Raw genomic sequence first — 27,571 nt, forward strand, 5'->3', positions numbered from 1 at the left:
GAACCATTCCTATTGCTATCTTCGTTATAATCTAAATAAATTAACGTTCTTTGTCGGACAATAGAATGAATAATAAGCTACATATTCCAAATGTAGACCAAAGAAACCGGGACTGCATTATTTGTTCCGACAGGAAAACACCAGGAGAAAGACGTCAAACAACATTTTATTGTGAAACATGTATAAATTAACCTATGTATATTGGGAATTGTTTCAGAATTTACCATACCATAGAAAATTATGAGAAATAAATTTTTATTTTTTATTTTCTATAGATACATCGAGGCGGCCGGCAATGAATGCGTATAACAGCTGTGCTTAAAAACTCGATTTGTGTAGCCGGCCGCCAAACGGCGGCCACGCATTCATTTTCTAATTCAATTTTCTTTATTGATATTATCAGAAGTGGGAAAGATTTCAGCCATTATTTCGACAAATTTAATTATTAGATCATTAGCATGATATTGTCGACGGAAGAAGAATTCACCTAAATAGCCTACATAATGTATTTGGCGAGTTCCATACTTCAGAAAATTCGAACCTTTGACAACAATGCAGAACTAGATTTAGCTCGACACATTATACATTATTTGTCGTCGGTTGTTATGCCGACTAATACAAACAAGAGAAAAAAGCAACGATCGTGGACTGATGCAATACAGAGCCACAGATATGTACATATAGACAGAATTCATTGTAGTAGTAGCGATCTTTTTGAAGAAAAATCTCGGAAACTAAGGCCGAGCGGCGGTTATATGTATAGGAAAAAGTTGCTCAAAATGTTGATTTCTACAACATATTCAAAAATCATCGAAATCGGTGAGACCCGGCCTTTTCTAAATAATTACCTCATTTTCTTTCAATAATTCTCCATTGCAAAAATTCTACAGTATTCTTACATTTTTTTATATTTTAAAATTTTCCCATGTTATTAGAAAGTAGATATACAACGAAAGTTATACAATTTATAGTTCCTAGCATGTATAACATGTATATGTATATAACGCATGGTCGCTTCGTATGGAAAGTCAATGAATCTTCAAAAAGCGCCCAGGTCCGATTTCGAGAAATGTAAGGTCTGTCAGTCACGATGGCTTTTGTCGTTTACTGACGATTCGAACGGTTGGCGATGCCAGGCTTGCTTTCGAGAAATGTAAACGACGTCAGCGATGCAAGAGCGAGAAGGAAAGCGAGTATCAGCCTGTTCTTCTCGGCTCTTCCGAAACTCAACGAGCTCACGTACACGCAATTGAGCATAGTGTGCGAAAGCAAGGAATGAGGAGTTTCCGGGGCCCCGATGCACAGTCTGATTAAACTGATTTCGAGTCGCAAATACGTTTCTGCCGAGTTATTTTTTTAATAAATGATGTATTACAATTTAAAATAAAAAATAGAGAATTTGCGGTGTACGTATCAATGAAATACATCCTTATGAATTTTAATAATCTTGAAATTTTTAAATACTCTTAATCGATTGATTTCTCCAATGAAATTAATCGATTAATGTCCAATGATGGACCCTACAGCTTTAATTCCGTTAAAAAATAATAAAATTTATGTAATTTTATTTTCTGTCTCACTTCCTCTTGTGTTAATTTCTGAATCTGTTGATAACGTAGCGAGTGACACGAAAATGGTAATGGGGTCCCGGGACCCCAGAAACTCCGGCCGAAAAATTACATTACGTGAGACGTCTATTCATATATCTCGTCTGTGCTAAAATCACCTCCGAATTTTCAGGTCGGTATGGCAGTTAGATTGGGCCACGAAAGTCCACAATGTGTATGGTTTACCAAATCGATATTTCAGTTCGTGTAACGCTAACTTCCATAAAATGCATAGTCTATCATTATATATCCTATACCTCGTCTGTGATAGAATACCCATTAAGTAATCGGTCGCTGCTGTATCTATGGATCAAACAGACTTGTAAGAATCGACAGCTGCCCGTGGCCTTCTAGCGGCGAGTTCTGGAAATATAATCGTTGAAAGCCGAGCGTGAACGGTTCGACACGACTTTCGGCGAGTCGATCGCGCACCGCAGTCGTGCTCGAACCGAACTGCGGGTCAGGTCGATAGGGTTTGTGCTCGTATTCGTGAAAAGTGTTTCCGATTTTCCTGACGATTTTCTCGTGCACCGTTTATCGATTGGCGCGAGGATGACGCCTCGCCGATTTCTACGCTGAACAGTATCCCACGCGAGGCACTCGACGTGAACTATCAGGATGATGCAGGAGATCACGGGCCAGTCCTCCAGGACGGTGCTCCTGAACACGTTCGTTGTCAAGAAGAAACGATGCAGGGTCTACTTTCATCGCGGCACCTTGATTTGGGAAACGGAGAAACCGCCGTATAGTAAGTACTTAGATCCGTTGTGCGTTCACGGAACGTCAGTGAAAGGATGCGGTGTAGTGGGTGGTATTCGAGCATTCGAATCAATCACGTTTCCGCATTTCTCGATGATTTCAAACAAAGGAGATACTGGCTGCAGTAGGATCGTGTTGGCGTCGAGTCTAATCCAACGTTTAAAGACGTGTTGTTGTTTGCAGAAGAATGCAGTACTAGGGAATCGGTGTTGGGGCTAGGTGGTTCGCTGTTGGGGGGTGGGGGTGTTGTGTACATGTTCTGGAAAGTGGAAAGGGTCGGGGGAGGACTGTCAATGATGCTAGGAACGTTTTCAGCTGTCAAACAACTTTGTTCAACTTTCGGTGTTTTGTTCATCGGCCAACATCCTTGCGTTACGATGGGTCTTACATTTGCTTAGAAAGTTCTAAATGACATTGTATTCTGTTTAACGAATCCTATTCCACTTTAGTTCGAATGCCCTTTCAAACTATCGCCTAAGACATCGCTCCTTCCTTCGTGAATAATTTCGCAGTACATGTTATGGTCGCTCTGATTGTCCCAAACGCAGTTTTTTTTATTTTCAATATACATAGTGATTCTCTGGTCTTTCGTTTTAGTTCACTCGATAGCTTTTAAGCGTAAACTATAAACGTGTTTCACGTTTCGTTAAGTTTTTATTATTACTACTGTATCTTATATGTGTAATAAGTACTATTATTATTGTTGTCTGTATAGTAGTTGCATGCCAAGCACGCACATTTTATCGATCGAACGCTGCTACTGTATCCGTGTTTAGGAGTATACATTTCTGTTAACAGTTTCTTTTAATAAGAGAGGCTAATAATCAAGATTAACTTCGTAAAGTAGAAACCTGATCAGAACTCGATCAGAATGTCAGTTGCAGCTATCGCAAAGTTTGCATAATTTTATTAGAACCTTTGGGCGGTAGATTTTCCCCCGCATTCCCTAGAAACTCGTTCCACGAAGTTTGTTAGGTTTCCCGCGTTGCACGCTCTAATTATCAAACTGGAACGCTGATTCGTAGTCCAATTCCGACGGTAACAAGTTCTCGTGCAGACGAAACGCAGGCATCGATCGATTATGGGATTTCTTAGTTGGTTGCTTGGGCGAATTCTTTGGTGGCACGGAACGGGAGCTCCCTTTTTGGATTCTTTCGGAGGGCGTTCGGAAGCCCCGAGGAAATTACACGGTTCCGTGACGGTATCGTTCGGCCTAGAAGCTAGGGAATTTTCCGGTTGTTGTTACGAAACTTCACGGAAGCTCTGTATTTCGGTTCGGTCGATTTCCTCACGTGGCGGAGACCGAGGACAAAAAAGTCGGTCGATTCGTTCTCGATATATTTATAACTACGCGATTTTTCATCGGGAGCAAAATTAACCCTCTATAGGTAAAATTATGTTTGGCTTTTAACGAGATAGAAATTGAAAGGTGCATTTCAATGAACGCAACAACTGTTCCAATACTAGTTCGTTCTCCGAAGATGCAGATAATGGACGTACGATTTCAGGGTTGCACAAGGTTTAACGAAGTGTGGCGTCGCCTCCCACGCTCGCCACCAGAGGGGTCGCGCTCTCACAAGCGCTCGACCGACCCCTCAGTTGCTATACAGGGTGTTCGGTCAACCCTGGGAAAAATTGTAATGGGAGATTCTAGTGGTCAAAATAGGATGAAAAACAAGAATACCAATTTGTTGATAGTGGCTTCGTTAAAAAGTTATTAATATTTCAAGTTTCGCCCGTACTGAATTTTTTTCTCGAAAGTGGGCAGGATTTCGGGGGTATGCCTATTGACCAAAAATTATTGTAATTGACCCCCGCAACCGAACATAATTTTTTCCAGAACGATTTGGAATTTTTTTTTTTCGTGAAATATTTAGGCTACCTTTTGTCGATTTTTCTTAACAATTCGTTTTTCATTCTTAATAAATTTGTTTGACGCTATATAGAAATTTTGTTTTATACTTTTTTGTAGTTACCCACGAGCTCTATTTCAGAAAAAATTTTCACTGAAATATATTCACTATTGTAGGAGCTATGGTATTCTTTTCTTGAAAATGCGTAGGATTTCGGAGGTATGTCTATTGACCAAAAATTATTGTATTGAAAGTGGGTAGGATTTCGTGGATATGTGTATTCACCAAAAATAATTGTAATTGACCTCCGCACCCGAAAATAATTTTTTCAGAATGATTTGATATTGCTTAATTTAATTTGTTAATAACTTATTAACTTACTAACGAAGCCTCAGTCAAGAAATTGATATTCTTGATTTTCGTCTTATTTTGGCCCCCAGAGTAGCTCATGTAAATTTTTCCGAGGGGTGGCCGAACACCCTGTATATATTTAAAATTATTCAACCACGTGTTAATTATTCGACCACGTGTTGGTTATTCGAGCACGAGTTCGAAGATGACGCTTATACGAGTATCTCAACATTTCCAAAATAGAATCGCGCCTACAAATAGCTTCCTCGAATAAACATATAAGGTCGAAAATTTTAACGGCTATAAAATGAGCAACGCGATAATAATAATAATTGACAGATGGTGACGCTAAGAACAGACAAAACAGGAGTCACGAGAAAAATAACAGAAATGATACCGGTGAGAAAATTACTACGTCCACGTATAGTGTGCTGAGTAACGAAAATATAAAGGATAGCATGATACAATGTTCCCGGTGCAAAGTCCAAGTACAAGGTGTTTGCGCAGACGTTGATCAGAGGATAATTATCCACCGATGAGAAAAATGTGGAAAATGATTTCTAACAGATTCCTAACAGATTTCCAATTGCAAAAATCGTGCGATATTAATTGTGCGTTAGCTACGACCAATCAAACCGACGCACAGTGTGTCCAGCAATGGACAAAAGTCAACAAACTAAAGTCCATGTTTTATAAATTCTTATATCCCAAAATGTTAATAAAGGAACGTAGATTTCAGCACTATCCATAAGTTTTACTGAATGTTCCAATTTGTTGTGGAAAATGATGCCAGTTTATTGCAATTTTCGGTGTATTTTCTTAAACATGTGCCATTTACCGAAACTTTATGTTTTTAATTTGATATTTGCAAGTTGTGTACACTATTATAGTACCTTCCAAACTGCTAAACAATCTTTTTAGAATATTAACAATTGGTCCCAATTTTTTATGTTAAATGTTTAGGAACTTTGAATTGAGTTTAAAAAAAAATACCAAAAAATACCTCGATGATTTTTTGCATATTAATTTAGGGCACATTAAACGTTAATTCAACGCTAACTTTAGCTGCCCGAATTTGCCCGAAAGAGAGAAAATGATCAAAACCATTATTGCAATTACTGATACCTGCTCCGAATCAGAATCGGAATTAATCTAATAAAAAATGTTCTTTTATTTATTTACGAGATAAGAAATTCTATCTGTATCTATTTCATATTTTAATTAAAAAAATACAAAGGTATGATTTTCTTCCCGAACACCCATATACTCGAAATGATCGCTACGATATTTCAGGCACTTCCTCCAAGCCAATCAAAAAACTTTCCGAACAAAAGTTACACAGCATTCACTTGACAAGAAATTGCAATAGTAGAAAAAAGCAAAACAATTTTTATACAACAAAAAATCAAGATCGATTCAATTTTTTTTAACAAAAATGTATAATTTTTGTGCATCACTTGATGCATCTTTATATTCTCTTCAAAAAAGTGTAAGAGGTCTTAGGTCGAAAATTGACTAGTTTAGAAGCTATGAATTTTGTTCTGAATTCCCATTTACGCGACACACTGTGCGACGCGCGCGTAGGCGGAGCTATCCATTTAATAAAATATAATTTATCGTCGAATTCGACTAAAATCGTTTTAAATTTATCTCGCAATTCGTAAATTATTTTTACGGTCAAAAATCGCGAAGCTTTTAACTCGATCTTTTATCGCGTCTGACCCGAACGGGGACGCTTCTACTTGGACGATTTAACACGGGAGAATCAATCTTTTCCGAACTTTTTAACCGTTGCTCGCCCCACGACTGATTCCTTGGCCGTTTCACGATCGAAACAGTTGGGAGAAGAAATAATCCCAGCGGTCGACGAACTATGAAAGACACCCGGAAATCTCGTCGAAACGCCTGGAAATAGCTGGTTCGACCGTAACATCGATCGCTTTCTGTAAACATCGAAGACGATCGAGAACGACGACTGTAATATCTCCTTCATCTGTGGACAGTTTGAGCCGCTTAACCTGATATCAGCCAACAACACCGACGCTTTAACGCGATAACGATAACGCCCCGATACTCGAGTTGCACTATATTTATTTATAATGAGATCGCATTCCACGCGATTAACCAAAACGCACCAAGGATATTCAGATACGATCGATTTAATTTCTACCTTCTGGAAGACTTGTTTCTTTTAATTTAACGTACAAATATAAATAAATCTTCAAAGGTGTATCTGTACTTTTGATTTTTCTTGAAATTAGTTTTTTTTTAAGAGATTCGATCGTAAGTTTCTGGCGCAGCTTTATTACGCAAGAACGTCTTACATCATTTCGTACAACTACGCTAATAGAATTAACCATACGTATAGTAATTATCTTATCTTTAATTTGCAAAACTATCCTAATTAAACACAGTCCACAGCTACTTTCAAGATCTGATAAATGTTCGCGAGCTTAATTAATCGTAGACCTCGATAATACAGATTTTAGTGTTTGATTAGGATAAGCGTGCAAATACAGATAAGACAGTTATCTTTTAATTCCGACAGAGTGATTGTTCCGAATCCTGGCATGTTGCGTTAATTTACAAACTTGTCTAGATAAAGTAACTTACGATAATATGTTTGCTTTAACGCTAGAACAACCGAAGCAGCCAAAATGACCCATTCGTAATTTTTAATAAGACTTGTAAAAAATTTATTCGACTGAATTTTTGAAAGTTTATTGTAATTTTCTATAAGAGAATGAATATACATTTATTTCCTTTGCATCATATATTTTTTCATGTATCTATCGTTTTAATTTCTTTGGTACAAATAATGTCACTATGATTGTCGGTAGTTCTAGCGTTAAAACACATTGAAACAATCTATAGGATAATACAGAGCCATTCTGGAACGTGGAATACAACTTTAATTTTTATTCGCTCCGTTAAATTTACATTTCTGAAAGTTGTATCTTTTATTGAGCAAATTATGCGAATACTTAAAGTAACTAGATAGTATACGCGAAACCCGAGTTGAAAACAACAACAAAAAACATGTGTGGTTTATGAACACTTCGCGCGTGCCGTTTGCAAAACACGCTGGAAATGAAATTCGTCCTCGCGGATCGTTCAAACGTTCCGAAAGCCACAAATATAAACGTAGCTACGCGCGCTGAACATTAATTTCAACGACGGGACAATTTTCAGCGAGGAACTAGTTTGATTCCACCGATCAAAGTAAACGTAAATAGATGGAAGTTCGGATGCAACAAGAGACGAATCGGTTTTGCAATAGAAAAAGAAGCTTAGAGAAACGAATAACGGTGGTACGCCTTGTCGGTTCACCGATCATGGAAGATACAGATAAGAATCGAATGAAAAGATTACGTTGAGAAACAAGAAAAAGGACGCCAGAAAATGAACCAACTCTTGATTTCAGTGTACTGATAATGACAAAGAACAATGACGATCTTTCTCAATAACGGTGACTTTCAAATCAATTTTTATCAAGAAAATAACGATGATCATCGATAAGATCGAAGGGGACTTCGTAAAAACCCAGGTTCGATTCTTACGTGTTTGAAAATGGGGGAAAAGGGTAAACGGAGTTTCCATTGTCTCCCGTAGACACCGCCAGAGGGACTGTTTCTCTCGCAAGTGACCGACCGACTTTCCCACCACTGGGAAAAATTTTAATGGAGGATTCTAGAGACCAAAATAAGACCAAAATCAAGAATACCAATTTGTTGATGGAGGCTTCGTTAAAAAGTGATTAACAATTAAATTAGAAAATTTCAAATCGTTCTGCAAAATTATTTTCGGTTGCAGGGGTCAATTACAATTATTTTCGGTGAATACACATACCTCCGAAATCCTACCCACTTTCGAGAAAAAAAATGGGGTAGGTACTGAAATTTTTTGGAGGATAAAAATTTCTCAAATCATTCTAAAAAAATTATTTTCGATTGCGGGGGTCAATTACAATCATTTTTAGTGATTAGATATACCTCCGAAATCCTACTCACTTTCGAGAAAAAAAATTGGGAAGGTACTGAAATTTTTCGGAGGATAAAAATTTTTCAAATCGTTCTAAAAAAATTATTTTCGGTTGCGAGGGTCAATTACAATCATTTTTGGTGAATAGACATACCCTCGAAATTCTAATCATTTTCGAGAAAAAAATTCAATACTGGTGGAACTTTAAACGTTAATAACTTTTTAACGAAGCCTCCATCAACAAATTGGTATTCTTGATTTTCGTCCTATTTTGGCCTCTAGAATCTCCCATTACAATTTTTCCCAAGGGTGGCCGAACACCCTGTATATTTGAGAAAGAATACGGAATGAAAAATAAAAAGGAAATAGAATAATCTCTCGCATTTATAATATGGAAAAATCGAAATAAAGCACACAGTTCTTCGTGGCTAGGAAATCGTACAGACACACTCTGACTGTCATTTTGTCATTAACTGCTCAGGTACGACTGTCCTATCTCACGCACATTCATTTCCCATTTGCGAAATCTGAATTCGCCGATAGAGGGCAATGGCCGCTCGTCGCTAACTTCGCGTTTACCGATTCGCGCCTACACTCGTGTATCGTATGTCGAGGAAGGCTTTTTATTTCGTACGTTTCGAGTTTCCTGAACTCGAGAGATGGAAACAACGTTAGAATTAAATATTAGCCAAATCTTTGGAAGAATGTACATCGTGTCGATTATGTTACAGGAGGTTATGCGTGCCGATGACCGGAATACTGATGGCACTTCGGCAATCTGTAAAAGCATAAAAGCAGGAACACATGTCGCTATGCTCGGCCTTGAGATTAATTTACATATCGTACCGTTTCCTCGTACACAACGAGCGGCGCAGAATATTAAAAAGATTGGAAAAAATTGCGATAATTGCCGGCAGCTCGAACGCCCATAAATATCCCCCGATAATGGTCAAACTCACGGTTATCGAGTGTGTCACGATCGATTTCGCGATTTGAATATTTTATCGGTTTTTTTTTATCTCCCGTCGAGCGACTGAATTTTTGTTTTCGAGTTACGTAAAGGACTCTCGGCGATCGAGCGTTCAAAATCGTTGAATTATCGGAACAAAGCGCTGGTAATTTATAAGAAATAGAACCGGTTAGATGCGACAGAGCGATCGAGTTGAATCACGTTCGAGCCTAATTCAGGGAAGCGCAACGAAGATGGAATAAATTAGAATTACTCGAGGCGGTTTTCGCATCTGTATTCTAGTCGCGTCGGACGATGTTACGAAAACTTTTCTCATTTCCATGCAATTATTGTGCCTTTTATTATATTCTTCCGGTATCTATGTTTCGTCCACTCTATTATTCGCGGTTTCGTCCAAACGCGGTTTTGTCCTCGGATGCTGGAGGTTTAAGATAGAACTTGGCCAAAAGAGCCACCAAGAATGGCTGTTCGTTGCCTCACGGTTTAAAGTTGGCTGCACACGGTCTCGTAAACCGAGTCTCTGGAACACCTTCATTATTCGAAATCGTGAGTGAAAATTATTTCCTCGGTCAATTAATGGATAAATACCATACTTATAAATTGAGAGTTATAACATACAGAGTGTTCGGCCACCACTGGGAAAAATTTTAATGAAAGGCTCTAGAGGCCAAAATAAGACGAAAATCAAGAATACCAATTTGCTGATGGAACCTTTCTTAAAAAGTTATTAACGTTTAAAGTTCCGACCTTCCTGAATTTTTTTCTCGAAAGTGCGTAGGATGTCGGGGGTATGTGTATTCACCAAAAATGGTTGTATTTAACCCCAGAACCTAGAAATAATTTTTTTAGAACGATTCGAAATTTTTTTTTTCGCCGAGAAAAGGCACCACTGTCGATTTTTCTTAAAAATTTGTTTTTCATTTTTAATAATTTTGTTTGACGTCCTATGGGAAAGTTGTCTAATACTTTTTTGTAGATACCCATGAGCTCTACCTCCAAAAAAATTTTCATTGAAATATATTCACTATTGTGGGAGTTATGGCTGTTTGAAAATTGGACCAGTTGTATGGGGTTTTTCTCATTTTACGGGGTCAAGGAACAACTTATCCAAACATTGTCAAACTTTCTACATATTCCCCACTAAAATACGCGTTGTTTGCTTTTTGAAACATTAACATCGTCCAATCTGTTCAAAAGTTATGATGTTTTAAAGATTCATATAAAAATTCCTGCAGATATTTCTGGCCAGAAATTATATTTTCGGTAAGGAATTTTTTTCTCGAAATTGAGTAGGATTTCGGGGGTAAGTCTGTTGGCCAAAAATGCTTGCAATTGACCCCTGCAACTAAAAATAATTTTTCCAAGACGATTCGAAATTCTTTTTTTTTCACCCAAAACTTTCACCTACTTGAATTTTTTTCTCGAAACTGAGTAGGATTTCTCTTGAAATCCATATTGTACAACTTGTACATAGTCAATATACATCGTCATTGTACATCGTCGTTTTAAATATACAGGGTGTTCGGCCACCCTTGGGAAAAATTTTAATGGGAGATTCTAGAGGCCAAAATAAGACAAAAATCAAGAATACCAATTTGTTGATTGAAACTTCGTTAAAAAGTTATTAACGTTTAAAGTTACGCCTGTAGAACGACAATCTACGAACAGCTGCGTACGCGTGATAGTGATTCTCACTCAGAAAATTGTAAGGCTGTCGATACGTCACTAAGTCGAGTTTCTCATGCTGAGTGAGAACCACTATCGCGCGCATGTAGCTATACGCAGATTGCCTATCTACAGGCGCAATTTTAAACGTTAATAACTTTTTAACGAAGCCTCGATTAACAAATTGGTATTCTTGATTTTTGTCTTATTTTGGCCTCTAGAATCCCCCATTAAAATTTTTCCCAGGGTTGGTTGAACACCCTGTATAATTATTAAAATAAACTGTTTTTTTTTATCCGGCGGGGGATCGAAACCCAGGTCTCACGGATTAGAAATCCAACGCGTTGCCATTAAGCAATATTGCTGCTCAACGTAACTTACAAATAAAACTCTATTTATGCACACGATGAATTTGTTTGTTAGATCTTAGATACAAATGATAGAAAAGTCGATAGTTGTAGCGTGGAAGGAATCGTTAACGGTGTTTCGGTTTTCGAGTTCGCCTAGTTGGCGGAACGAAAGCGGGTAAACGAACGGTTTTCGTAGGATCCGTTGTTCTCTGGTCGAACCGATGCGTTGCGTTGGCTCGCGTTAGAACATTCATTCGGTATCGCATCAGCGCGCGAGGTCGACCGTCGCCGATTGGATTTTAATTACCACAGCTGTAACTGTGCACCTTGTTCCAGCTTTGTTCATAGACCCCGTTGCGCAACAACCGTCGAAAGACCAACGTTCGCGTTTATTTCTTTCTTTTTACCTGACGTTGCAACTGCCGGTTTTATCGACGCGTCGAAACGCTACGTGCAAAAGGCGATTCCTCGTGGAAAAAATAAATTTAAAATGCAGAATAAAATTTGTTCTTATACTGCCTCGTTCTCGAGATAATGGTATTGGAAAACGATCGAATGCGATTTCGCTGCCGCGTCTGTTCTGTACTGAATGTTTCCACTTATACTCGAACACTATTACAGACGATCTCGTATATCCTCAAACTCGATTTTCTTCAAAATGAATTTTTAATACGATATAATTGTATCCTTTGTCTTCGATTCCTTTTCTTACGAGAAATCTCCCGGTTGTACTAGGAATAACGGAACACCCTGTATATTGGAGGTATAGCGTATTTGCCACAGGTATCCCGTTAACGGCCAAACGAGGCAATTTACTGGAATTCAGAGTATTACGTAAGACAAAGACACGTAAAAGTGAAACGTGCAAGTCGCAGTATGTTATACACGCGTGACTAAAAGATTGGATTCTACAAAAATAGAATTTTCTCATCGAATTTGTCCATCCGTTAATATATCAGACGTTGTCAAGAATACATTTTATTCGAAGAGATTTCAATATGTCTGACTTTTTCACTGTCTGGTCAGCCATTTTGTATACAGAATGTTCGTCCACCCCTGGGAAAAAATTTTAATGGGAGATTCTAGAGGCCAAAATAAGACGAAAATCAAGAATAATAATTTGTTCATGGAGGCTCCGTTAAAAAGTTATTAACGTTTAAAGTTCCAATCGTACTGAATTTTTTTCTAGAAAGCAGGTAGTATTTCGAGGGTATGTCTACTGACCAAAAATGATTGTAATTGACCTCTGTAACTAAATATAATTTTTTTATTATGATTTGAAATTTTTTAATTTCGTCTAAACATTTCAGTACCTACTCGAATTTTTTTCTCGAAAGTGGGCAGGATTTCGGGGGTATGTGTATTCACCAAAAATGCTTGTAATTGAGCCCCACAACCAAAAATAATTTTTTTAGAATGATTTGAAATTTTTTAATAACTTTTTAATGAAGTCTCGGTCAAGAAATTGATATTCTTGATTTTTCCAAGTGTTGGCCGAACACCCTGTATAAGGTTAGATAAGATTATCGAGAAATATTCAAATTTAATCATTAAAAAATTAGGAAAATAAAATAATTTTTGGATCGTTTCCCATCGAGTAACACGCTGCACGGCGATCGAAAACTTTTTACCGGAAGTGTACTATAGATGCTCGCGAGCGTACGCGTGCTTTGACGTGAATTTATACGATGCCCCGTTTACGTAATTTTTCTTGACCGACCAAAGTGGTTTTCCACGGGAAAAATTGCCACGACTCCGTTCGACCTGACCTCGTCGATCCTTCGAGACCTTCCAGGCTCGTTGCCGTGACGTCCTTTGAATCAGTGACACTTTGGCACGCGTCCCAATTATCTCGACGGCGCGGTTCTGCGCATACCGTTCTGCCCGTATCTGCACCGTTGATCATTCTTCCGTAACTTTACGTGCTTTCTACACCCGTTCGTGCACCGCTTGCATGTCCAACAACCGCGCTGCAAGATTTTAACGCGTTCTTTGACACGGAGGTCACCGGTGACCGGCACTTGAATTCTTACAACGCGTCGAAAATCGAAAGCGCTATTCTAATATCTCTGAATCGTTGAGTAAGATCAAAATATTAGTTATTTTATTTTATTTTAATTTAGATTAAATAGCTGTCTGCCACGGTGGTCACCGGTGACCGGCACTTGGATTCTTACAACGCGTCGAAAATCGAAAGCGCTATTCTAATATCTCTGAATCGTTGAATAAGATCAAAATATTAGTTATTTCATTTTATTTTAATTTAGATTAAATTGTTTGATCGACCCGGGTAACTCTTAGAGCGACTTTCTTGTTCTGTATTCTTGTCCCAGTAAACAGTATTTAATGCAAACTATACCTGCCGCGTAATATCCGTTTCTCGAACCGACAGAAATTCTCGACATTCGCGGGAAAACTTGTCGACAAGTTCCTCGTTGTGTCAGCAACCGCCCCTTTTCCAACGACTTCTAATATCCGACAGTGGACAGTCAGATATCCCAGTTATGTGATCCCGAACGTTCGAATCTTGATAAAACCAGGCTGTTTCGGTGGATTTCTTCGAGACGCAAATACGTTTTCTATCTCTTTTGCGCCTCGTCCCAGATTTGTTTCCTATTTGTGGAAATCTCCGAACTTATTATAATACATCCCAAAAATACGTCACATCGAAAATAAACTTTGTCGGCGCGTTTCGAAAGATCGATTACGTCCACGCATCTAAGAATTCTACACCACAAGCTATATTGTTGAAAAATAAAAAAACAGCCAGCCTTAATCTAAATTAAAATAAAATGAAATAACTAATATTTTGATCTTATTCAATGATTCAAAGATATTAGAGTAGTGCTTTCGATTTTCGACGCGTTGTAAGAATCCAAGTGCCGGTCACCGGTGACCACCGTGGCAGACAGTTATTTAATCTAAATTAAAATAAAATAAAATAACTAATATTTTGATCTTATTCAATGATTCAGAGATATTAGAGTAGCGCTTTCGATTTTCGACGCGTTGTAAGAATCCAAGTGCCGGTCACCGGTGACCACTGTGGCACACAGTTATTTAAATAGCCGCTTTTATTTCTCAAGCCTAATTTCTCAGTGTGCCCAATCTTGGTTAAATACAGTCGTGGACAAAATTAAGTGGACAGGTTTAATGATCAACAAAAAATCAATGCAATTTAAAACGTAATTTTAATAAACCAGAATTGTATGGAACATTTAAGTTAACAATTAATATAATAGAATATATTATCATTAATCAAAATTTTATACAATTTTTGATGGTCAAAATTAAGTGGACGCTTTATAAATATTTAGAAAATAAGCAATTAGTATTTGGTATTGTAACCTCTTGCTTTAATTACTGCTTCTAATCGTCGTGAAATGCTTTCCACAAGTTTTTGAAAGGTTTTGAAAGTTTTGAAATTTTAATTGCAATTCGTTTAAAAATACTGTTTTACTATGACGTTTTTCTATAGGGTACTTTCGAATCTAATAAGCTCCATAAATTTTCTATGGGATTAAGATCTGCACTTTGTGGAGGCCAATCGAGAACATCTATCCCACAATCTTATATAAATTTATTCCTTTTCTTCGCCGTATGCTTAGGATCATTATCCTGTTGCAGCATTCGTCCCTCATCGAGACCCATTTTTAGGATTGACTCTTCCATATTTTCATTTAAAATGTCAATAAACGTATCTGCATTCATGATGCCATGCATGTGTGCTAAATTTCCAACCCCATACCAAGAAAAACATCCCCATACCATTATGTATCCCCCTCCATGTTTCACGATAGGCAATACATAATGCTTCTTGAGCGTGTTCTCTTGTTTTTTTTATTTAATAACTCAAATTTGCTCTCTTCACTCCATATAATTTTTTCCCAAGATGATAATGGCTTGTTCATATATTTTTTTGCAAAAGCCAAACGTTTCTTTTTATGCACTTTACTAATGTGTGGCTCGCGTCTAGCTAAACAACTCTTCAGATTAACTTCTTTATAATCTACGTCTCACAGTTCTTGAAGAAATATTTAATTGTAGAGTTTCAACAATATTTCGTGATGTTATCGATGGATTACGTTAAGTTTCTCGTACAATTTGTTTATCATCGTAGGAATTTGTGCTACGTTCTCGTCCTCGACCGATTAAATTTTCAACAGTATCGTACTGTAAGTACTTGTAATAAATTGTATGCACTGTACTCTTAGAAACCTCGTATATTTCAGTTATTGTACGATAACTTGGTCCATTTTTGCACTCTGAAACAATCAACTTTCTTCTCGTCTCTTAGATTTGTTCGGTTTATATTTCTAATTTTGCTTAAACAAAAGTTCAGTGCCCACTGAGGACAAATGACACCGTACAATGCAAGAGTCGAACGTTCGTTTACATTTTTTCCGTCCCAACACAGAATGTCCTCTGGGTCCACTTAATTTTGTCCACGGTCTCAAAGACACCCATACAAACAAATACGTATAAATATTAACAGAAACATTATATTTATACTTTTACATACTAAATATATTATTGTAGGAGATTTGTATTGAATATTTGTGCCACGCTGTAATTTTGTTGAATGTTAATTTATGTGCAAAAGGGTTGAAAGTGTTTCGTTGAAGAAAGAATGGGTTACTAGGGACAACGAGACAACAGGGAGTAGGAAATAATTTGGAAATTAGGATAATTTGTGTTGTCAATTAATGTGATTTTAATTTATGTTGCTAATTATTAATTTGTGTGTTCCAAATTCGTTTATTATAGTTATATGATTTGTACATTTGTTCTTCAAATAAATCCTCTTCGTTAAATCCTACATTATTTCGTTGTGTATAAACATTTTTCATGTTAAACATCCCAAATAAATTTATAACACAACAAATGAAAATAGAGATTATACAGAATTTATGGTCTGTCCGCTTAATTTCGTCCACGACTGTAAATAAAAATGAAATTTCTGTTCGCATTTTCTCTAGAGTTTGCAACGAAAGCGAGGATCATCGCGTTTCTTCTTTGCGTTACGTAAGCGGGGTTATGGTACCAATGCAGGTACTCTATGTTTATTGCGAAACACTTTAATTAGAGTACGGTGATGGAGACTTACGTCCGTGCTAGTTTTTGTCCTGTTCCACAAGTCGATGTAATTGCACGACAACGAGGATCGGTTGCTCGCGGACGATTACGCGATGTTTAATCATCCTGGTAACTGGTTCGTTCGTCTTACGCGAAATAAATCGACCAAAGACACGGAAAGTAACAGAGTTAAAGAAACAGAGTTTGTTGATCTTCCTAGCAAAGGAAATTGGAATTCTTCCATCAAAATTACGAATAAATCTATAACAAATTGTCTTAGATATATAAAAATTGCATTGTGACGGCTGAAGTTACAAAAATGCCTATATCAGCTAGCCTTTGCCTAACCTTTCGTTGAAGTCGCGAAATAAATCGACCAAAGACACGGAAAGTAACAGAGAAAAAGAAACGGAGTTTGTTGATCTTCCTAGGAAAGGGAATTGGAATTCTTCCACCAAAATTACGAATAAATCTATAACAAATTGTCTTAGATATATAAAAATTGTATTGTGACGGCTGAAGTTACAAAAATGCCTATATCAGCTAGACTTTCGTTGAAGTCGTAAAATCTATCATAGAGCTTACTTTTACTTGAAATCTATGTCAAGCACGAATGTAGAAAGAGCTTTTTTTGTTCCTAATAGACATAAATTTAAACGACCTTGTATATTTCCATACTTATTTATACATTGAAAGCGAATTCATTAGTTTTCTTGCATCGATTATATCGGATATTTATGCAGTGCAATGTCTACTGCTCTAGACATTTCTCCGACAAAGAATACGTAATGTATTCCATGTGAATTGTGGGCGATCGTATGACACACATTAGTAGTTTCTGTTAGATAAGTAATCGAGCACTTTTAACCAGAAACCGGTTATCGTTACTGCAACGTTACAGTGGAGGATTTGCCGATCGAATATATGTATATCGTATTATAGATTTTTCTCTGCTCATTTATCGCCATGGAATTCCTGCAACGAAGATCCACTATTTACTTTTCCAATATTTACACCGAATTGTTTATTCAATATCTTGGAGGTGTGAAAGCAAACATACCCCACCATTACTTCTAATAATCACAGTGTCACTGAGCACATAGAGGGAGTATTGGTACCAACCGGGGACCACAAGGTCAAAGATCCCTAAAACCAACGAAGAGATCCGTCCCACGCGGAGAAAGAGACATAATCGCGAGACGTTGTCAAGAATGGACACGGTGGATCGAAGATTCGTTCGTGAAAATCGTTGACCTTGCAGAGAGGCTCTGGTTCTCTCCCGACTCGCCTAATCCGGAGGCACCGAGCACTGGAGATCGGTGTGAACGACCCGGACTGCCCGACTACCTAAATTTACCTGAACCGATTCAGGCTGCAGCGTACGAGCGCCAAGGAAAAGGAATTCCTCGCACGATTGCGATCAAACCTCGCGCGTGAGTGTACTTGCGGGCTTGCCAACGATACGAATAGATTTTTCACTTTTCACTCGCTGTCACACCGCTCTATCTTCGTACGCGTTACAGCACCGCCCGTATAACTGCGAGTAATTCACGATCGGATAAGTGAACGGTAGAGTGTTCTGTTTCTTTTCTCAATGAAACTTGTATCTATGCATTTCTAAGATTTTTTCGATCAAAATGAGACCAAACACGATGCAATTTGGATAATATTTATCTATTGATATTAACCGTTTATCGTTACTAATAAATAAGTTTGCTATTAATTAACTACAAGACTACAGTTTTGAAAACTGCTAAATCCAACAGTTTTGACGGGTCTTATCGGATGTTGACTGAGTTGTATAAGAGGAGATAAAACGTCGTTGGGAATAAAAATGATCTCAGAGGAACATTTGCCTCGATTTACGAATTTCGGTTTGTCCCTGGTTTTACGAGTTTCTTTAAACGCGGGAGAATCTTTTGATCCCCTCTGTGTCGAATACATATTTGTTCCGTGTCTGTTTGCAACAACGCTGGCAGCGAAAGCGAATCGTCGAGATCGAAGGTTTGACGTCTTCGTACCAGACCCGATAAAAAGGCATAAACGAATGGGATTCGCGAACGCAAATGAAAAGGTGGTTCGGGTCATTAACGTCCCGCCTTCTCCTTCATTTTGAAAGGTTGCTACTCGTCGACCTTCGCAATCTACGCTCATTTTCGTGAGCGTTCGGCCCTCGCGAACAGATTACGTGACCACGGACCGAAACAATCGACAAAGTGCTGCTCACGAGGAGACTGCAAGGCCTTATGCTTCTCGATTTAGTTCAAATTTTGCACACTGTTAGGTCCGTAATATGTATTATTATATAGACAAATATTCGGTAACTGTTTAAACATTTACGACGAATTATTTATTATTAGAATAAATAGAGTTTTACTTGGAATCTATTAGGTGTACAAACGAATAATCCAATTTTTTCAGCCACATTCAATGCTTATTTTAAAAGAAAGTAAATTGAATTGTTCGATCAAAGTATTCGCCGTTACTTTCAATAACTTTAAGCCATCTTTCAGGCGGCTGATGAATTCCATCTCGGAAAAATTTTACGTTTTTGGACTCGATAAAGTCGTCAAGCCATTTTCGGATCTCATCCACTCTAAAAGTAAATTAAAATCACGGAAATAAACATCATTTTTAATGCAAAACGAATACAAGTCTTCTTTGAAATATTAAGTTTTTTACTCTGTTAAAAAATTTTTAATTTTCTTTCAATATTTTCGGTTCATCCATTTACTATTGCTATATACTAATCATATTTCGTTGCTTAGCAGATTGGGATAATAAAAACGGACACTAGAGTGTACACCGTTTTAGAAGACGTCTTGCGACGCTTCTAGCAAATCGTGCTCTATCTCCACCATTTTGCATTTTATTTGAACAAAAAAAATTGCAAAATGAAATTGAAGTATATTCTAAATAGTCCTCAAAACCTTACAAATATTTATTAATTCTTTATCCTTCGAAATAATTCTTGAAAATCGGGTTAATTTCGAATTTCTACATAAAGGTCCCCCCTTAAGATAATTTGGATCATTCATTTGTACACCTAATATATCGAGCAGCAATATGGTTTGGTGGCAACGTGTTGGACTTTCCAATTTCTGGGACCCAGGTTCGATTAATAATCGTATTATAATTTTCATTTTATAAATAATGTTTATCCATTAATTGATTAGGGAAAAATCTCTTATCACAGTCTTAAATTTATTATAATCATGCTAATGGATTTCCTCGTAAAAAAATAATCATGAACTCTATTTAGTCATCGATCAAGTTGTGTTGTCTAAAGTTAAAAAAATGTTGGAGAGGTTTTGAAAGAATTGGAGCTATTTGTAAGCTCCCCGGTAGCTGTAATTGGAAGATCCACTTTCGTTCGAGCTTGAAATCCCCTCGGAACGTTGCAAAACGAATATGTAGGACCGTTTGGATGGGGTGGGGTGTTTGGTGACCTCCCGCGAAATATGTATTCGTTGGAAATTTGCATTGGCGCTCACGCAACGGAAACTTTTACGGGTTAATGGTTTCACGAATGTTGTGACTCGCAGAAGCTGCGAACGCGACCTACAAACACGATCATCAGGCTTTGTTCCAAGACTCGAAGAGCTTCGACGATGGCGAAACCAATGAAATCCGACCGTAGAATTGCCCAGTCGCAATATATCGGAAACCATTTCTTGTATAGATGTAACCCTCCTATAACACGGTAGATAGGTTCCTAGAAAATGTCGTGTTATATGAGACTCAGAGCTAGTATAAAAAAGGGAGTTACGTTCCAAAAACTTATTAAAAACAAATATTTTTTTTTAATTCTACATAAGCAACTTAATTCTTATGAAAAATATAAATGTACGTATAACACAAAACAAAAAGTATTATTTTAATTTAAAGCAACCTTAATTTAATAAATTATAATTTGTTTATATTATTTCATGTAAAGCCACTATAGCTCATTATTTTAAGGTAATTTACTTTTTAACACTAGATTTACGGAAGCCGTCGATTTGACGGATGTCTGATTCCATATTTAAAATTGCAGAACGCGTAAATATTATTTTTTAACAACTTATGTTGAATTTGATTGATGCAATGGCATGAATACATATTCTAATTAAAAGAAAACTCGTATTTTATGGTAATCGTCAACGTGAAAGGTATCAATAAATATACGTGCAATCAATGCCCGTAAATCTAGTGTTAAATATGTTAAGCAAAAATCATGTTATCCCGTGCTGTAGGAGTACAGTGTTGTACAAAGGTTTTCGCAATTTTCTTAACGCGTTAAAGCGAAACCGTGCTATAGGATGCCGTGTTGTAGGAGGGTTCTGGCAATTTATGAATCGTGTTATACCGAAACCGTGTTATAGGATGTCGTGTTGTAGGAGGACTACCTGTACTTAAAACCCTATACAGAACTGCCTAGCTATATGCATATTAACACTAGAACTACCGACAATTATAATGTATTTATTTATACCAAAGAAATTGAAACAATAGATACGTGAAGAAACGTATAATGCAATGGAAATAAGTGCTTATAGAAAACTAGGGTAAATTTTTTTGTCAGTTTTATTAGAAATTCTAATCTATATAAACTCACATAAAAATTACTGTGACTAAGTATAATTACATCTTTTTTAAATTTCATTTCTAGTAATTGCGTTTGCGAGCAAATATGAAACGTACATCTAGCGCGTCATAGCGATTGTAAACGCGATGTACATAAGTCTCGATGTTGACTGCGTTCGATTCGTGACGCGTTACGAAATTTTTTTTCCGCGGCAGTAAATCGCAACGTCAGTAAATGTTGTTCATTTCCGTCACGTTTTAAAATCTGAATTTATAATCCTTTGGGATTGAAACTCCGTCGACAATGGATTCGTGTATAAATATTAAAAATTTCTGTGTCACTCGGTTAGGGTAACAACGATCATGTTCTCCCGATCAGGAACATTCTATACGAGTGCTACTTCCGTCTATGTATTCGTGGCTCACATTATATTATTATTGCCTCGAGCAGAGACCCTTTGGCAATAGAAGATAGAGGCAGATATAAATATGATAGATGCGATAAAACAGTTGGAGCGAAATTGTGTATTGATTCCAAGTAAAAAATTTATGGCACGTCGGGCGTGTTAGTCGATCTACACGTACGATCTACACAGCTGTTTCTGCTAAAGCTCGTGCACGAGGCATTAAATAAATTAACAGATACGAAATACGTCACGAGATCTTTCGATGCGTCGCTTTAATTTAAACAAAACAATCCAGCTATGTGTAATTAAGAATGCTCGTGACGATTAAACAATTTTTAAAAATTATCATAATCCTTCCTGAAGGCAAAAGTCTATACTCTGAACCTTTAAAAAAAGACATGGTATAATTTTTGGAATCTTGGAAGCTGTTCCAGGAGATCCCCGTTTCTGTGTTTTAAAATTAAACAAAAATACTTCTTCTTTAGATATTCTTTAATTCTTGAATCATGGCGATATCTTTTCTGTGTGCTTAACGTACACTTGCAGTAAATTCGAGTCCTTAAATTTCAAGCGTTTTAACTAGCTTCGAATTCGTGGCTCCAGTTTCAGTATTTTAAGTAGCATAGCGGTCGTATGGTTGGAATTATCTGTCCCTGGTCGATTGCAAATTGCCGATCGAAGCTGAAAGTGGAGTAGGCTCGCGAGGAGAGAGGCGACATACGATTCTCCCGCGAGTAGGCCACGCGTGCAATATTTTTAGCGCCGTTTTGTATTTACGAACGCACGTGCAGCTCGGAGACAGCGCTTAATGGTCTGCTAGAACGGTGAATAATTGATAGACGACGAGCTACGAATCGAATCTATCGAAGATACTCGGACCAAAAATAACAATTACTCTTTCCTCTGGAATCGTCTTGTTAAATGAACGGTTCAGAGACGTTGCTCCAAGCGGAATTTCTACCGAGACGCCTAGTAGATACGCTCCTCGGTTGCATTCTGCAAATACAAAGCTCGACCCGAGGCGGAAAAAGTAAAGGCAAGAAACAAATGCGTCCGACTTATCGCGTCATCGAAAGTTTCTCAATCTCCATTGCAGTCGCAGGTTTTAACGTTGATGTTGACAATGCCATTTGTTTTTGTCTCGTGCGGCTTTCATCGACAGAAATAACCACGGAAAAATCAATTTCTCTCCTCTACTCGCCGCGAAACAAACTTACTCGATGGCGGGTGCAAAAATTATAAACATAAGGCGTTTAAGATAATTTAATTTAAAGGCGTGAAAGTATTAAAATGACTCCCAAGAAGGTTGAACGATAGTTTAAAAATTACGTGTGTAAATTAAGTAATGAGACTGATCAATTAAAATTTTTTTACTCGAATAAAATTACAATTCAATATTGTCTTCCTCGAAATAACTTCCTTGGAAAGCCACACAGCGCCGGAAACGATTCTTCCAATCCTCATAACAACGCTGGAACTCGGATACTGGTACAGCCTTCAGCTGGTCGGTTGCAGCCGCATCAATGTTTCCGAGTGTCCCAAAATTACGTCCCTTGAGGTGAGTTTTCAATCCCGGGAAGAGGAAAAAATCACAAGGACTCGAGTCAGGCGAATAAGGAGACTGAGGAGCCACAGGAATTGTTTTACTGGCCAAAAAACTCATTTGCTGAAATTACTGTGCAACATCCAGTTGTTTTTGATAATTGGCCTCACACGCATGACCCTTTTTCGAAGTGTGGCGTCGCCTCCCATGCTCGCCACCAGAGGGGTCGTGCTCTCACAAGCGCTCGACCGACTCCTCGGTTGCTATTATATACTATACAGCGATGATTTGATGGCTAGGCACGCCGATTGGCAAATGTTCTTGTGTAACTGTTAAGTGTTCTGATTGTAACTTGGTTCTGTTCTGGATGTCATTTGTAAAGGTTCTGTGGTTATATACTCAATCCAAAAATAGGCGGAAATTCTAGTAACAAATTAAACTTTGTCCATGCCTCGTGGGCCAGTCCTCCCGACATTCGAAATCCCACCCACTGAGGGTTGTACAGGGGTGGGTGTTCGCAGTTCCAAAATACGGTTAAATTAATTAAATATGGTTAATGGCTTTATGGTCAGCATGACTTTTGGCTAATTTTTGGGACGTACTAGAAAGAACTGTTTTACGAAAACAATTGCTACGGACAATCAAATGATTCTAACGGGTACAAACTTGTATCGAAGGCGTACCACACGTTCGCCTACCGTTTCTCCAAATCCCGTGTTCCAAATGTTGACAGATCGAACGCTGCGTTGCCAGTCTCGTTACTTAATTTACACACCTCGTATCGTATTTGAACACGGTCTAAGGACGCGGGAATTTTGTTTGAACGAGGACGGTTGTAAAACGGATGGAAAAGAAAGGTCGGGGTAAGTGGCGTGCGGTTTTGCGGTTCGAATGGCTCGCGAAACATTTTCGCGAAGGAATCGAGAAGGAATGGAATCGATTTAACCGTCGGAGCGCAAAACTGTGTACCTCGTGAAATAAATTGGTCGACTCCGTCGTTGCTCGGAGGTGCTTATTATTTCGATCACGTCCTGGCTGAGCGTGAAGTGTAGCTACAACGATCGTGACCCGCGATCCGAACAGACAATTTTCCCATCGAACGAACGTGGCCGTTTCAATGCCGCTGGTAACTGTGCGGGGACAAGTTTAATTATGTCCTGGGTTTGTTTGAAAGCTTCCGAGAAGTGGAAACGAAAGAGCTGGGATCTCCAGGAATTTCTAAATTCGTTCCCCAGGAACTTGGGGAACTTTACATTCCCCCAAAGACGTCGACTAACAACAATAGTAATCTCTCGCTATTGAATCATTTAAAAACTGTGTATTTAAACTTTTTTAAAAACATTGAATCGCGCGGAAGAAGCAAATGGATGAAACAAATAAGTGTCTTGCTAATTTTCAGCAAGATGGACGCTACCCCTGACGGACGTGTTGGCTGTGCGTTACGGAGATGATTGGATACCGGGTGTAAACTCGAAAGAGAAGCAACTGCCGTCGTTACCTACCTCCCCCACCGTTTGCCCGACCAATTTTATTTTACACTACGCTGTTCGCGGACCAAAGAACAAATGGAGCCACCACAGTGTCACGATGAGCCACACGGATCCCAGACAGGTGGCTTCCTGGGTCAAGACCATTCGCAACTACCTCATGGGTGAGTACTGTCTTCCATTAATTATACCAGACATTTTTAATCGTGTTTTCCCACTTCCGTAGGTGAAAAATGTTTTGTTAGTGGCGACGGAATCAAACGTAAGCAAGCATAAACGCCCTAGATAATACTAGTGAGTGATCAGAGTGGAATTTAACATATTAGGTCGAGTCATGAGTAACTTCCGATGCAGCTAAGTAGAATCTATTGTTCGTATCTACCCTACGAGTTACCATGACAACAAGTTTTTGTTTTCACTTTATAGACGAGGCTTCAGTTAGTCTTTTGTCAACTGTTTTGTGTGATACACGTTACGTTAAACTGTTTTTTTTTTAACCTCTGAAATGGAGAGTCAAAAAGTACATACTAGTCATGTAATGCTTTGGGAATTTAAACGAGGCAATAGTGTATATGGTGAAGGACTAATAACTAATCGAGCAGTTAGAAATTGGTTTATAAAATTCCGTTCTGGAAATACGACCTTAAAAGACGAATCGTGGGCGAGACGTCCTTCCGACTTTGACGACAACCTTTTAAAGGCAATATTGGAGAAAAATCCACGCCAATAAACAAGAGGTATAGCAGAAAGGTTGAATACATCACAAACTGTTAACCACCACCTGGAGAAATTAGGGAAAGTCAGCAAGTTAGGAGTATGGGTACCTTACAATCTCAGTGAACGGAATAAAGACGATCGCATGTCAATCGTCACAAGTCTGCTCTCACGGATAAAAATTGAGCCTTTTTTGAACAGGATTGTAACAGGCAATGAAAAATGGGTTACCTATGTGGCGCTGCTTCGCTGCGGTTAGGAACTCGGGAAATTCGTAGGAGGACAGAAAAGGAAAGGAGGGGGCGCGTTTCGTCCGGGCCTGCTAGTGGACTCATCAGTAAGGCTTTCTAACAGACCCTGCCTTAGACAACTTTTTTTTTTAACAAACGTTTATTGTGCCAAGAAAACAATTATAAATATATATACAAGGGGGTACAATAAACCTAAACGTACAAACGGCTGACTTATAACTAGGACTACAATTTAGACTAATGGCTCAACATAGGCTCGCGTAATCTTAACATTAAATAATGTCCGTCGCACTTAATGCTACTTACAAGATAGTTTAAAAAAAAGTTACTTATACTAGGGGCAAGATTTAATATTTTGTATAAAAAAATGACACCAAAAAAACTATACAAAGCGGCCTTAGACGACTGGGATATTGGGTAGTCGGTCGAGGATTGTATATATGTATAGCAACCGAGGTGTCGGTCAAGCGCTTGTGAGAGCGCGACCCCTCTGGTGGCGAGCATGGGAGGCGACGCCACACCTATGACAATATAGTCCGCAAAAGACAGTGGTTTGATAAGGATCAACCACCCCTACCAGATCCGAAAGCAAACATCCATGGCAAAAAGATTTTATTGCGTGCATGGTGGGATTGTCAAGGAATAATTCACCACGAGTTGTTGAAGTCAAATTTAACGATTACTGCGGATAGATACGTTCAGCAGTTGCAAATAGTGCAAGAGAAACTCCATGAAAAGTGTCCTGCACTCGTTAATCGCAAAAACTTCATTCTTTTACACGACAATGCGCGACCACATACAGCAAGAGTGACTCAAAAAAAAATTCTTGAGCTTGGATGGTCTGTTTTATCACATCCACCTTACTCCCCGGATCTTGCCCCGACAGACTACCACCTTTTCTGTTCTTTACAAAACTTTTTGAATGGAAAAACCGTCAATTCTGAAGAGCAAGTCAGCAAGGCTGTCGAAAACTTCTTCCAGTCCAAACCAACCACATTTTACAAGGAAGGAATTGATAAACTGCCAGGAAGATGGGAGAAGGTTATAGATAATAGTGGTGAATAGATAATAAATTAATGTAATTTTGTTATTTAATGAGAGCAAAATAAATGTCTGATAAAAAAGCGGAAGATGCTTATGACTCGACCTAGTATATACATATGTTACGTATGTGTGGTTAGATACGTCGAAGAGAAAAAGTTTAGCCGGAGATATTAAATGCCCCACCCTGTATTCAATTACTGTAATGTAGGGAAATACACCTGGGATCTCTAACGTCGCATGACAGTTGTCATAAACCTCTGTGTCGAGACAAACTAGACTCCCGCATAGGATTGCAAAAGCTTAACATATTATTAACGGGTGTAATATGTTGATACGTCGCGGACAGCGGACGTAGAATTGCATATATTATGCCTCGAACCTCCTTTTCGACGGAGTGCTGGATCGATGTAACATAGAACAGTCTAAAATTGTAGGGTGCAAAAATATAAAACATCGCAGAAGTAGGTGAAAGTTGAATCACGACCAAAGTACACGAGCTATTATCCTCTTCACATTTATGATGGAAGAATAGCCCGTCGTTTGAATAATTTATCGAGTATCGATCATTAAAGTCTGCTATTACAAAGGCATCGTGTCCCCTGCATAATCGAATAAATCGATAGTCGTCGGTTTCGCCGAAACATAAAGGTATCGGGAGAAGATCGTCTCATTTGAGACTCTCTCATTTGAGTTTCGGTCAGTCGACGGCTTACAATTAGCATCCTGCAACGAGCGAGTAGACAGGATTAATCATAGCTCACATGCTGTATCTAGGTCGCTGGTTACGGATCAAGGCCGCGCGGTCGAGTATGTTTTTTAATCCCTGCATAAGAAACGCAACGAAGAAACGACGAAACTTGGCGGCCACAAAGGTTTTTGCAAACATTTTGTATCGTTTGATCGATCCATAAAACCCCACGATCTTCGTGCGCTTCGAAAATCTCCAT

The 27,571-nt window shown here is 38.2% G+C and overlaps 1 protein-coding gene across 3 annotated transcripts in view; it reads left to right on the plus strand.

The window, feature by feature from the left end:
* Window positions 1-2,041: 2,041 nt before the first annotated feature.
* Window positions 2,042-27,571, plus strand: part of LOC122397477 (ceramide kinase) — a 38,292-nt gene continuing 12,762 nt past the window's right edge. For all 3 annotated transcript variants that reach the window (XM_043396633.1, XM_043396634.1, XM_043396635.1), the window contains exons 1-2: window positions 2,042-2,355; window positions 24,528-24,779. In XM_043396633.1, the coding sequence (XP_043252568.1) occupies window positions 2,226-2,355; window positions 24,528-24,779 (382 nt within the window). In that variant the 5' untranslated portion in view covers window positions 2,042-2,225. The remainder of the gene's footprint in view (window positions 2,356-24,527; window positions 24,780-27,571) is intronic.

The sequence above is a fragment of the Colletes gigas genome, unplaced genomic scaffold (assembly GCF_013123115.1).
Source record: "Colletes gigas isolate AHSC1104 unplaced genomic scaffold, ASM1312311v1 Colletes_gigas_Sc00009, whole genome shotgun sequence".
In the NCBI taxonomy this organism is placed as follows: domain Eukaryota; kingdom Metazoa; phylum Arthropoda; class Insecta; order Hymenoptera; family Colletidae; genus Colletes; species Colletes gigas.